Source organism: Glycine max, chromosome 2 (assembly GCF_000004515.6).
Source record: "Glycine max cultivar Williams 82 chromosome 2, Glycine_max_v4.0, whole genome shotgun sequence".
Classification (NCBI taxonomy): Eukaryota; Viridiplantae; Streptophyta; class Magnoliopsida; order Fabales; family Fabaceae; genus Glycine; species Glycine max.
This window is the reverse complement of record NC_016089.4, coordinates 3596184-3609944: the sequence shown is the minus strand read 5'-3', so window position 1 is coordinate 3609944 and position 13761 is coordinate 3596184. Positions and strand designations below refer to the sequence as shown.

General features: G+C 35.6%; 2 protein-coding genes across 3 annotated transcripts; one reads left to right on the top strand and one right to left on the bottom strand.

Moving 5' to 3' along the window:
* Positions 1-2817: 2817 nt before the first annotated feature.
* LOC100775951 (ABC transporter B family member 26, chloroplastic) lies at positions 2818-10034 on the bottom strand. Of its 2 annotated transcripts, none has more exons than XM_006574571.2 (18): positions 9361-10034; positions 9114-9252; positions 8578-8620; positions 8316-8360; positions 8096-8218; positions 7908-8011; positions 7465-7519; positions 7320-7390; positions 7117-7219; positions 6710-6920; positions 6012-6085; positions 5400-5456; positions 5235-5309; positions 4594-4668; positions 4236-4517; positions 4067-4128; positions 3922-3982; positions 2818-3294 (listed from the first exon to the last, which is right to left on the bottom strand). In XM_006574571.2, exons 1-18 carry the CDS (start codon positions 9401-9403, stop codon positions 3214-3216), a joined length of 1704 nt encoding a protein of 567 aa, XP_006574634.1. In that variant the 5' UTR covers positions 9404-10034; the 3' UTR covers positions 2818-3213. The 2 variants fall into 2 exon arrangements, with proteins under 2 accessions (XP_006574634.1, XP_003519627.1); XM_003519579.3 differs by having other exon boundaries at positions 9125-9252.
* Positions 10035-12010: 1976 nt separating this feature from the next.
* Positions 12011-12853, top strand: LOC100527895 (60S ribosomal protein L27a). Its single transcript, NM_001248380.3, has one exon. It carries the CDS (start codon positions 12026-12028, stop codon positions 12470-12472), a length of 447 nt encoding a protein of 148 aa, NP_001235309.2. The 5' UTR covers positions 12011-12025; the 3' UTR covers positions 12473-12853.
* The last annotated feature ends 908 nt before the right edge of the window (positions 12854-13761 follow it).

The following is a 13761-nucleotide window of genomic DNA, read 5'->3' as shown; positions in this document are numbered from 1 at the left end:
GTTTCTAAAACATTGGTGTATTCCTTGCTTTGAAAAAGTAGCTTGAAACAGTAAGTGATTTTTTTCTAAAATAATCACCCAGTGTAGAATGATTTAAAAAAAGATGTGTATTCTATGTTTCATACTTTTGAAAACTAAATTATCTCAGTATTCACATTCAAAGGTTGTTTTTCTCTTTTTTAAATGATTGAAGAGAATGGAAACATAGAACACAGATTTGTATTAGTAAAGACAAAACAGCATGTCTCTTATACATATCTCATTTTGAATTTTTGAAGCTACAGGTGTATATTGTATTGCTTCTTCAAAGCAGCACGTACATTACTACACACATATTCCTGAGTCCCCTTTTCCAAGTCTGGACCTTATTATCAATGAGTTTTGAAGCACCAACCCAAGATAATCCAAAGGAAAAAAGTAGAATTACTTTTATTAGCTACAATTGGAAACAGTACCTACACCAGAGGATCTGTTGCTGATCGAATTTCTATGCTAATAGATCTATGCAGATCACATCAATACACAATTTTTTTTTCTTTCTTTTGAGGATCTAAAAAAGTCTCCTCTAGCATAATCCTTTCTCAAGTCTACCAAATATCCAATGTATAAATTAATTAACAACATTAAAAACTGGTAAGCCTGAATATTACCTTACCGTAATATTAATAGGACTATAGGAGTTGTAAAAGTAAAACCATAAGAAATGTCATGGAGAGAGCTCTTGCACGGTGACAAGGCTAGGTTGCCATCCCAAACCCCTATATGATCTTCCCTCTGGAAGAGGTGGTGAAAAAGGTTTCTTCACTTTAATTCCTTTTCTTCTTGAATATCTTACTGACTTATCCTTGCCAACATAAAAATCCTTTGCAGAGCAATGAACTTCTATATCTTCTCCACCTTGACACACATCCATCTCTTCATTCACTTTCTCTTTCCCTAGAATGTTTGGCTCTTTAACTTCACAATTCTCATGAATTTTGCATTCACTAGGAGATAGAGTTGTCCTTGTGTTAATCATCTCATTTGGCACACTGAGTTTGTCATTCTCTTTTGGTTTGTGTCCACTAGGAGACCTAATGATGTTTGCCTCCAATGTTACCACACCATTATGCTCTTTGGTTTTGCATTGCTGAGGATGTTTACGCTTCAGCTTCTCCACATCTTTGCATGAGATTATGACATACTTGTGACCAAGCAGCAAATGCTCTTCAGGCCCTAGCACTGAGTGATGAGGAGCCATGAAGACTTGTGCTCTTGCAACACACATCCCGGGATACTTCGCTGTCAACTTGGATGCCGGAAATGCATCTTGTAGTCCACCCTGATGAATCACCCTTACATATAAATCCTTTGATCTCAAACCAAAGTCAGGGATTGTCTTGGTTCCTCTCACTTTGCTCTTTCTTCTTGGATTTTTATCCACTAGGCCTAACGAGTGAACAACATGCTTCAGCATAGCTTTCAACTTTGTTTGTTTTTGGATTGACAAATGTAAGTTTGCTAGTTTTTGTTATAAATGTCAGTTGACAAAGCGTTCAACTTAAAGTTGTGCAATCCAAATGTTTCATCCTCGCCATAATGTTGGCAAGGAATGAATGAGCATGAGAAAGTGAAATACTGCTTAAACTTCATATATATTATAGGTGATTTTATTTCTTATGGCCGGCTGTGTAAAAACTTGAAATCTTCACCCCATAAGAGTGATGAAAACGAGGCTTTACATGTTCGATATTAACTCCATCACTAGTGGCTTGTGTACATTCTTGTATTAGGAACTTACTACTTTTGATATTTTCTCATGACATAGGTCTAACGAAACAAGCACCATTTGAAAATAAATATCCTCCAAGGAAAGATAATGCCAAGTTAGTTTCAGGTTGTTCAACATATCTGTAGTCACCAAGTGGTTGGCCTCATCGTATATAGTCAAGGAATTTCTGCCTTCCTTGTTACTTTCTTCACAGTAGCAATTGTTTCGCCATCAGAAAGAACATAGAATAAGCCATAATTCAAAGGCCTGAAGGTTTTGTTGGTCCCTCTGAAATATTTCATTGAAGTAAAAAGGAAAAGTAAATTTACCTTTTGATTAAATCTTGCATTTATGCAAAATAAATGAAGATAAAATGGACACTACGTTACAGGTGAAAGAGATACAATTATTCAGGAAAGTCTTGTATGGACCATGTTATCCATTTATTTTACATTATCAGAAGAAAGAAAGAAAGAAAAAATGAATTCCAGCCATAGACACGGTCAAAGAATTTACAATAATTTACATATCTTGTTAAATCAATTGAGCTAGATCCCATTAACTTTCAGTCGTAGATATGAATAAGCACTTTGTTGTATTCCTGAGTCTCCAACATTGCAATAAAACAATTTCATGAACAAGTGATTTGAAATATTCACCAACTACATACAGTATAATTTGAATTGTGTTCCATCTACCGTTGAACGTGTCACTGAGAAGTCGGATATTGATAAACAGAAGTCTACTGGGAATGTTAAACTATGGTTCTTTTTACATCAAAATCAAAATATATTGCAAGACGTAGCCCCATTTATACATCTACTGTTTCACCCTGCAGAAGCCAGGGATATTCCATTTTATGTATTAAACCTACAAAAATGATCAGAAAATTACATTTATACTTATTAATATGCGTTTAGGTATTTTATATATTTATTGACAGGGTGCAGTAGATTGTATAAGCTTAATTTTGTTCCAAAAATAAACCTTTTTTCATCATGTAAGTTCTTTCTTAACATTAAAAATTACCCACTTATTTGAAAACTCCAATTTTATAGACTTCAACATGAGTAAAGTGCCATCAAACATGGGCAGGTGGTATTCTTCAAAGAAAATTCTTCAAAAGGTTACAGTTGAAGGTATAAAATGAATAATCTATACAGTCACTGGCAGTATGACATTACATCTGACGCTTATCAGCATATTGACTATGAATACCTCCAAACTACCTAGTTGCATGCTTTTGCATCTGCCTTAGAACCTGTAGGGTGAAATCTTTCTGAAGCCGCCATGCATTTTAAACCAAAACTTCTGCAGCTTCCTTTTCTACTGAAAACTTCACCAACTTTCTTGTATAATGCTATAAATACATTGGTCAGCAACAAGAAAAAAAAGTTGCTGCCTCACTGTACTGCCTTTAAAAAGCCAGAACAAAAATAGATTATCTGATGTGTAAACACAAATCATGCCATGGCATCAGCCTGTTTTCTGGTTAACCGTGCATACAAACCATCTTTTAAGAGAAGTTCCCTGTGACTTCCCATCTGCTTGAACAGAAGTTAATGAAAATTATGTTTCCGATTAGGGCAAAGAAAGGATAAGCATAGCTTCTCATTCAAACACATAAAATCCAAACAGTTTCAGTAATGCTTGGGATGTTAAAGAAGCCTTATTCTACTTGTAAGTTCAGTGAGGGCAACTGGATGCGAGTTTTATGTGCACATTATCGAACAAACAGATAAAAATAAAAAGGATGATCCAATGCACGAGGTTCCCACCATATGGGGTCTAGGAAGGGTAGATATATGCAGTCTTTTTCCAGTAAGAAGAAAAGCTGTTTCCAGGATTTGAATCAGTGACCTCTAGCTCACAAGGCAACAACCTTGCTGATGCACCAAGGCTCAGCCTAAACCAAATAAAAATATGGCTACATACAATTACTGTTTTCATGGTCCTATCCTATGCCATATCCATCATGATCCAGTAGAAGAGTTTGCGGAGTCAAATTCATTAACAAAGAGGACATGTATAACCTTCTAAAGTCTAAACCCAACTTTTCATTTGAGTTTTACACTGTTAAAAAAAAGGCTGATGGAAATTTGAAAATTTTAAGGATAAGTTTCAAAAATGAATATTTTAGGGCATTCAAAATGAATCAACAGTTTACCAACCTCAATAATGTGACCACCATCCATCACCACAATCCTGTCAGCTGCTTGTATGGTAGAAAGCCTGTAAGACAGGTCATACACTTCAAAACTAATAGTTGGAATACCACTTAATTCAGTTAATTGACATCGACAAGCAAATTATCACCTGTGTGCAATGACTATGACACTTCTTGTTGCAGAGTCACTTCTAACAGATCGAAGAACACCCTACATATTATGGAAACTGAAGCATCAATATCTTTGCAATCTTTCTCACACTTTAATATTTAACGTGTCTAATTGCCATCTGGCTTCTAGTAGTTTCAGAGGCACACCTTGACATTATGCTCACTTTCAGCATCTAGTGCACTAGTGGCTTCATCAAGGATCAATATTTTTGGGTCCCTAAGAAGGGCCCTAGCAATAGCAATTCGCTGCTTTTGTCCTCCACTTAACAGATCATCATCAACAAGTGTTTCATAACCATTGGGAAGTGCTGAGATAAAGTTGTGGGCATAGGCCTGCTTTGCAGCCCATTCAATATCCTCCTGCTTTACATCTCGCGTACATCCATATCTTATGTTTGAACTAATATCCATTCGGAAGAGTTTGGGTTCCTGTACAAACATTTTTTTGGTAAGAGAAGAGCTATATATATTCACTGAATTTTGTCTATGACAGTGAGTTAAGAACCTGGCCCACAAATCCAACTCTCTCTCTCCACCACATGATGTCCAAATCTTTAAGAGGGATATCATCTATCAAAATCTGCAACAAACTTTGGGTCATGATAATATTCAAGTAACATAATATCTGCTCAGGCAGAATAACTGGCAATAGGGACTACATAACTAATTCCAGGAAAGAAACCACTAATCAATATCAGCAGTTGGGAAAAAGGGTGACTTGATCTTATTATGTTCATATTATTGAATATAAAATTAAAATATAATCTACCGAAGTATTTTTGGGTGAAAGTAATAGAGAAACGTGATAAATTACTAGTAAGAAATCTAGAATCTAAGATCTAAGCCCCTGGATTCAAAACCCACGATATTCTTAGAAGTTGGGAAACAAAAAACCATTTGCTCTCAATCCAATTATGTCATGTTAATTATCTAATTGAAGAGACGATGGCTATTTTACTAAGATATAAAGATAATTCCCTATAGCCACTTGAATAGATGTAACAAAAACAAAATAGTCCTTCCCCCCTCCAATAATAATATAAAAATCAGCATCTTTTCTTTTTCATAATATTTTCTTGTGAATTCAATATTTTTTAAACCAGCCATACAAGTCCACTCTATTTTAATGAGATAAACTAACTCTACCTGACCATTTGTAGGCTCATAGAGACGGAGCAAAAGATTCACCAATGTGCTTTTTCCACTACCACTAAGTCCAACCTATGCCACAAATCAAAGGAAACAACAGATTAATCTCTTATCATAGTGCAGAGAAGGTATGAATTTAAGAGATGAGAAGAAGTTTCTTACTATTGCAACCACCTCACCAGGATAGACAACAAAGTTCACATGTTGCACTACAGATACCTGTTACAGTAGCTGACATTAATGAAGCCAGTATAACTGACAAATAACAATGGTAATCTTAACCCCATGTAGATGCACAATCAAATTGAATATACTGGTTAAAATGTCATGCAAAGAGGGAAGAGCTGCAGAAGTTAGGATAGTAATATCCACAATACTATCTTGATAAATTGCATTGAACACACATGCATGCACAAGGTGTGTATATAGTGAGGAAGAATCCTGATACTATATTGTAAAAAAATTCAGTTTATTGTAAATAACCATCAGCATTAATTTTTATATTGAACATGCATTTTCCTAAAGTGCATGTAAGACGCTATACAACTTCACTGTGTATCTCCCCACACAACTTACACTACTAAAAATAAAACAATGTATGCCCCCCCCTTTTTTTTTAGGGGAGGGGAGTGCCTAAACTCTCAGCAGTGAACTTTTTTATTCTTATTGTAGCAGCATTCATCCTTCACTGAAGTAACAGAGGAACAAAAACTGTATAAAATATGCAAGCTTCAACTCTAAGACAAATTGAAGGTGTTAGAAATGGGGGTCTACCGTTGGCCTTGAAGGATAGTGAAAAGATACATTTAGAAACTCAATACGCCCTGTTAACCTCTGCAATGTTACCCCTGCAACAAAGTTACACTCAAACTTCAATATAGTAAAATTAAAACAAAAGCAAAAAGTTATGCAGGAATTCATCATGTTTCCCATGAGTTTCTGTTTTCTCTTATTTATTTATTGTTACAATACTGTAGGTAGAGGAATGAGAATAGATACAGATACTGGATACCTAGCACTAGCTAATAAGTATTACTATTATCACAAAAATAATAAATTGAGAGCTGCACATGACATGACTGCAGGAGTCAGCTTCATCTGAGAACCCAATCTGTTCACTGCAGGTGTCAGTAAGTTTTTTTTCTTAAAAGAAAAATCCTTTATTACTTGTGACCACCAATGTCAACCATCATAGCAAGTACCAAAAGTTTTAAAACAATTATAGATGGTATCAGTGTGAGCAGCCTTATTCCTTACAAGTAAATATGTAAACTACACAGTTTATTAAATGCATAGTTTAAGAAAATTACATTTTATCCCACATGATTCATGGGAAAATATCCATGCTCAATCTACTGGTAGAATAAGAACTGAACATGCAGGGACCATGCAGTCTCGAGATAGGTGATGACTTGACAAAATCAAAATAAGGTGTTTATTCATATGAAATATATGAGTGGAAAAATGCTTGCCTCTTTCTATGAATTGGCTGCTCGGTAAGAGATCCATTAAGTGGAATACTTTTTCACTAGCCCCAACTGATTGCATCAAATTGGATATATTGTCTCCCACCCACCAGGTAGAATAAATTAACCATTCACTGTATAATATAAACTTGGTAAGTTTCTCGGCTGTGATATGACCTGCTAGAATAGACATTCCTCCAAATAGCACAGCAATAACCTATGAGATTTAATGTTTCAATAAAAGCACAAGTCAAAAATAAAGGTTTAACTAAACTTCAAAAAAAATTATTGATTACAAATCCAAGCAAAATTTCTTCCAAGAGTAAGGTTATAGATTTAAAGGAGAAAAAAAGAAAGAAAGAGATTAATTAAAATAGATAAAATATCATGATTTTTGAAACCCTTAGCTATACCTGAGTTGAATGATAAAGAATGTTAAAGCTAAAATTCCAAACTCCATATGCAGCACTTTGTCGCAAGCTTATGTCAGCTAATTTCTCCAGCCACCACTTATACCTGTAGAGCGTAGATAGAAATGGACCAGATGCATGTGAAGACAGCAAAATAACAGGAATGAAAAATAATAAATGACACATAATTGTAACAGCATTATCACCTTCCATGTTCTTCTTCTTCTGTTCCATAAACTCGTACAGTTCTAACCAGAGAGAATGTCTCTTGGGCTACCTATGAGAAAATTGTTATCACAATGGCATTTAGGAAATATAAAACAAATTATAGTATAAGGCCTCTTATTCTACATCATTTGCAGAAGCAGTGACTTCTTGGATCAACCTTGCTGCCTTTTTCTGGTACCTATGCAGAAATATATGACCAAATCAATACCAGTGAGATAAAGAAGACAAACAAGGAATGAGGTAGAATCCTATAAGGGAACTCAAGCATCAAAATTTCTGTTTTACAAATATATAAATATCTCAATAACACTGTAGTAGAAGACAGTTTTGGGGAGAAGGCAGAGATTCCTTTAGCTTTTACAGAGTGACATTTTCTAGAAATGACAATTTTTAGAGTCTACTAATTGAATTAGTTAAGAACAAGTCAACATGATTGGCATTGATGAACATTCTGGTTGATATTTTCATCATCAGACATGCTGCCTCAACTAGTCGATTGCATGCACTAGCAATGCAAACTAATGTTCTTAAAGGATGAATTTGAAGAAAACCAACCAAGAGCTTACCTTCCATAACGTAACATAACTGCTGCTAATATGGAGCATACCACCAATGTTGATAAGCCAAGTGGCCAAGATAAAATCAACAAGTAGATTAATGAACCTCCCCCCTAACAAGATGAGAAAACCCAATTAAAGTGTCCAACATGTAAGATGAGTTTTACTAGCATTACATCTATCATAACTAAATCAACCTGAAGAACATTGCGCATTATCAAATTAAGATCATTTCCAATAACCCTTGACACTTGTTGGCAATCTGCCCCAAGCCTACTTGTCAAATCACCTACTGTTTCATTGTCAAAAAACGATATATCCTACAATAAGGGCACTGCAGAATGAGTTAAATCATACATTAAACAAAAGAAATAAAGGAATGAAGCAAGAGAGACGAGTTATTAAGTGCAGCCAAACCTGCAGAAGAAGAGAAGAGTATAGTGTTTCTCTCATTCTCTTAACCTGCACATATTTCCAAAGTTTGAAAAGTTGTATACACCAAAGAGGTGAAGAAAACACAAAGTCAAAGCATCAGGGACCGGGGGGAGGCAGCCAAATGGCCACTGCTCAAGTACTAAGTCTTAATTTGATAACTATATCTCTTATTCCATTACGCTCTGGTGTATTTTACACAAACCATAGAAATCCCCATCCCCAAATATCAGACAGAGAAACTCACCAGAATCATGTTTGCAATGCCAAAAAAGCAACCTCGTATTCCACTGAAGCACAGGAAAATGCTTGTTAAGAATGGTCACACCCCACCGGCAACATAAAAAGTTTCAAATGCAACAGAACTAAGAGCATCATTGATCATACCCAAAAAAAAAAAAGTTAAACTTTTATCTACTTAACAAAAGCATGTTTGAAAACCCGCTGAGAAATAAGAAATCGCACTACAAGCCACGTGTTCGGAAGCTCAAGCTATAACTTGTTTAGCTTCTTAACAAACAAACGTGAAAACACAAAATCTTAGTGTATGGAACCAATCACAGTACAAGAAGTCAAACATCAGCTTTACGATCAATCTCAATAAAGCAAAACACATAGAAAGACAATGCTATGTGTGTGTGTGTGTGTGTGTGTGTATTAAAAAGCAAATTCAATGCCTTTTTTTCATGGAATGTTCTTTCAGCAACATCAATTAAGAACCAAAAGAAGAAGAAAAAAACAATCACATGAGTGTCAGCAAGTAGAAGAGAGATTAGACCATACAAGATTTTGACCTGCATATTCCCGAAGCCACGCACAACAGAACCAACAACCGCACATTCCGGTGATAAACAGTAAGGTCCGCACTCTGTGCTGAGAAGATTGATGCTGTCAAGAGATGCGGTATCGAAATCTCCGAAATCTGAAAAGTGAAACCCACATAATAAAAAAGCTCACAACTTTGATCACACCTTTGAAAAACACAAAAAGGGAACAAACAAAATCAGCAAAAAAAGAAAAGGGCACGCACTGCAGCAACAATGAGAGCAGAGAATGCAGCGAAGATGACCCATCTGTCACCCGCGACAAGGTCCCACATTTTCCCGAGCGCGCGCCACACGGTCACCGGCTGCGCCACCACCTGAACGTCGACGTCGCCGGAGAACTCCCACCACCGTCCGCCGGGGAGAATCGACGGTAAAATCCCGACCCATTTCCGAATCCGCTCGAGAAGCTCGGAAGCATTATAGACTTGTTGTTGTTCTTCTCCGGAAGCTTCTGGATTGTTCGGAACAGAGACTCCGTTGATGGAGGCGCACTTGGGAGGAGGGGATGCTAGAATGCTGCGCCGGGAAGTGAAAAGAACTATTCGAGTTGCGGCAAGAGGGAAGCGCTTCTGAGAGGCAGTGATTAGAGGCGCGCGTGCGTTTTGAAGAGGGAATGGAGAGAGTGAGGATGGTGGGGTGCGTGCGAGAAGAAGAGGCATGGTGGTGGAAGAGAAGGAAGAAGAGGAAGATGGGGTGGGTTGGTTTCGGATAAAGCTAAGAGCTTGAGAGGAAGAGTGTGATGTTGTGGACCATGTGTATCGGAGAAGGAAGAACAGAGGAGAATCGCATGGTTGCGGTTGCTTCAGCTTCTGACTTGAATATGCTTGGTGCTGTTTGCTTTACCACAAACAACACATGCCATCAACCCCAAGTCATTCATTACTGCAAGTCATATTCACTTTGTTATTTTTTTTTAAATGTAATTAAAATAGAAAAATTCTATATTAGTAATTAAATATTAATAATCAATAAACTCAATAAATATTCCATATTAATAATATAATTATAAAAAACACATACCATCAAATGCCAGTATTTTTGTATTAAGTTTTTGAGAAATATTAATAACGCATTATCTCACGCTGAAATTTATTTATTAAAAACAATAAAATTTAGTGAGCTAACATTTATATTTAATGATTTTTTAATTTTTAATAAATTAGTAAAAATGTGTTTAGAGGAATGTCAGAGAATTTCTTACTAACACTTCTCTCTCGAAGTTTTTTCCTTACGTATCAGGAATTTGATGATATGGTAATGCAATTGCACACGACAGTGGTTGTTCCCATTTTAGTTGATTCCATCTGTAACCGGTTTAACTGTAGACGTGGAGCACGTGTAAAATGAAGAGTTGTCTACCAACAATTGAGTGTATTTTAGATAAATATATTCATTTTTATTTTGAAAGTGTGAGATAAGAATAAATTACTTTTTAAAAGATTAAAAATTTAAATTTATTTTTTGAATCTGTAAAAAAAATGGGATAGAATGATTTTATCATTAAATTTCTGAAATAATTTTATTATTAAGTTATTATATTTAAGAATCAATATAATATTTTATTTTATTTTATCTTTTCAGGCATCAATTAATTATCATCTTACCCTTTGATGGATAAAATGAGCATTTATCTAAAAAGTTCATAATAATAAGTATTTAGAAAATGCTTATAACAATAATTTATCATATGAATATAAATTGTTTTAGTTTAATTTCAATAAGTTCGGTGCATTTGTTTTGCTAAATTTTGTAGAGATGAAAAACGCAAAACATGGTTATGCCAAATAATTCATCATGAAATGTTTGGTTGCATTCCAGCTCATGTGTAGTAGCATTAATATTGAATGATTGATTATTAATAGGAAATTCATTTGTTGACCTGCTAACTAATGTTCTAAGCAGTTGTTCACGAGACCCATATTAATACTAGAATTCGTTAATGTCAATCAAAATACTAAGTATACTACTAATAATACCACATTTGAGCATCAAAATATGACATTGACTGAGATGAATCCATAATGACAAAAATTCTGCAATGTGTGATGTGAAGTGTCTACAAAAAGGTTCTTGTATTCACCTCTAGCTAGTAGAGTTTCTTCAAGGGACAAAACTACTTGCAAGCAAGTGCCATAAGCAACATACTGAAAGCAGAGATGAAGAAGAGGCGTGCAAACTTAACACTTGGTGGAGTTGCCCTTTAAGCCTCCTTAAGGCTGTGTTTGTTTCTGTCGTTGGAAACTATACGCCGCAGACGGAATAATATTATTAGTAGTGGATTGATTGGTACGGATGATATAGAAAAGAGTTAATTTTACAAGTTGTGGGCCCCGCATGGTAAATTCTATCTTCACAAAAATCATCTTACACGGTGAAAGACATTTTTTAGGAAAAAAATGATTTTCTAGGCAAAAAAAATTATTTATTTATATTTAATTCTCACCCTTTTTTTATCTAATATATATACCAAATAATTTTATAATATTATTTCTACTCAATTTCTCAATTATTTTACGTAAAAAAATATAATATATCATTTTATTTATTTTATATTTCTCTTTTTTTAAATTATTTTACTTTTATTTCTATTTACTCCCAATCAAACACAGCCTAAACAATATTCAATAGTTCACGTTACTACCAAACAAGTCACAAGTTTCCACTTGGGTGCTCTTTCTCAAGTCCCGAAGAAGTTCTTGTCTCACTCGGTTGCAATTGGGCTAGTTCCATACACTGACCCATTGACCCATATGTGTAGTAAGATAAGATGAGGCCCACTAGCCCATAGTCACAAAAGCCCAACAAACTCCAAACCCTAATTCAATAAATTGCTTAATCCCCAAACCCTAATTCGTGCCGCAAACAGAGATGACGACCCGATTCAAGAAGAACCGCAAGAAGCGCGGCCACGTGAGCGCCGGTCATGGCCGTATCGGAAAGCACCGTAAGCACCCCGGCGGCCGGGGAAACGCCGGTGGCATGCATCACCACAGGATCCTGTTCGACAAGTACCATCCGGGCTTCTTCGGTAAGGTGGGAATGAGGTACTTCCATAAGCTTCGCAATAAATTCTACTCCCCCATCGTCAACGTCGAAAAGCTATGGTCTCTCATACCCCAAGACGCGAAGGAAAAAGCCCTAAAATCGAAGGACACTGCCCCTCTAATCGACGTCACACAGCACGGGTACTTCAAGGTCCTCGGAAAAGGTGTTCTGCCCCAAAATCAGCCTTTTGTTGTTAAGGCCAAGCTTATTTCCAAGATCGCCGAGAAGAAGATTAAGGAAGCCGGTGGCGCTGTTCTTCTCACCGCTTAGGTTTAAAAACTGTTTTTTAATTGTGTTGTTTTGTTTCGGATAACTTTTTTGATTATATATTGCAAGTGATACATTGTGTTTTTTTTTAGTGTTTTTGTTGTTGGATTTAGGTTGATTAAAAGGTTTATGCGAACAGTTTTGACCTAATATCCTAAAACCTTGTTTTAATGAGTTGTGATAGGAAATTTATTGGAATAAGGGAAACAAATTTTGGGGAGGATTATAATTATGGGCAATATTTTGTTGCGAGTTTTGTCGATTACACCAAATTATTAGTGTTCCACGAACATAACAACGAGGGATGGAATGACCTGCAATCTTGGTGCTACTGCACTGCTTCTGAATTTGTGTGATTGAATCTTAATATTATTATTGGAAGCAAGGTTTTAGAGTGGTCGCAGTTGAATTCGTGTGATGCTGTGATATGGATTAATTTCGCAGTTGGCAGAATGTGGTTTTGGCAATGCTGCGATACTGATTAGTTTCGCAGTTGCAGGTTGTGGTTTGCAATTATGTGGTTTCTAACTCAGTTTTTGAAATCAAGAGCTTTGATTAAACTGAAAATAACTGTGGTAGTTGATGAACGCCTTCAGTAGTTTTTTTCTCTTATTATTTACATCACAGAAAATCTCCTTGTTTCATACTTTGATTAAATTATTTATCCTTGTTTTTTTGTGTGTGAGAGAAAAGATATAAAAACAAACTCAAAATACCCGAGGGAAAATAGTAGTCCCCCAACTAAGCTAGAAGAACAAAATCTGGAGGAATTAAAAAATCTTAAAAAGGAACATTGGAGTGAACGCAATATACAAGTTCATTTGCTTTTCTAAGCATATGGCATGGCACCATTTAAATTGTCTATCTTTTAGGAAAAACCAGTTAAATACTTGAATGTGAGAAACCAGAGAAGTGTTGTTATGCACAGGAGAGTTCCTCCTTAATTCAAATTTTTTTATAGCAGAGGAGAATCTAAGTCAATCTATATTGGACTTCTGTAGCATTTTTGAAGCATGCAATACAATAGCCACAGTATTGGTGGGATTTGATTGTTTGGTATTGAAAATGGCTTCATTAGTAGAGCTATTGTGACCCCAAAAATAATGGCTCCATGTACGCTGTTGCCGAGTGTTAGAAAGGAGATTAAACTTGAATGAACCATGAGAAAGGGTCCATTCAAAAAAAAAAATGAGTGTTGAATTTGAAACCAACTTGTTCCCTATGGCTTTAGCAAATAAACAGTCCTTAAAAACAATGTTTGTTCAACTACTCTTTTACCAGCAAATGCAATA

Bases quoted from the DNA above. Each gene is read 5' to 3' on its own strand.
- LOC100527895 (NM_001248380.3), top strand. From the start codon at position 12,026: ATGACGACCCGATTCAAGAAGAACCGCAAGAAGCGCGGCCACGTGAGC.
- LOC100775951 (XM_003519579.3), bottom strand. From the start codon at position 9,816: ATGCCTCTTCTTCTCGCACGCACCCCACCATCCTCACTCTCTCCATTC. The intron at 9,253-9,360 runs GTGCGTGCCCTT...TTCACTTTTCAG, and splicing joins CTGCTCTCATTGTTGCTGCA to ATTTCGGAGATTTCGATACC. The intron at 6,086-6,709 runs GCAAGCATTTTT...ACTTTGTTGCAG, and splicing joins CAGCCAATTCATAGAAAGAG to GGGTAACATTGCAGAGGTTA.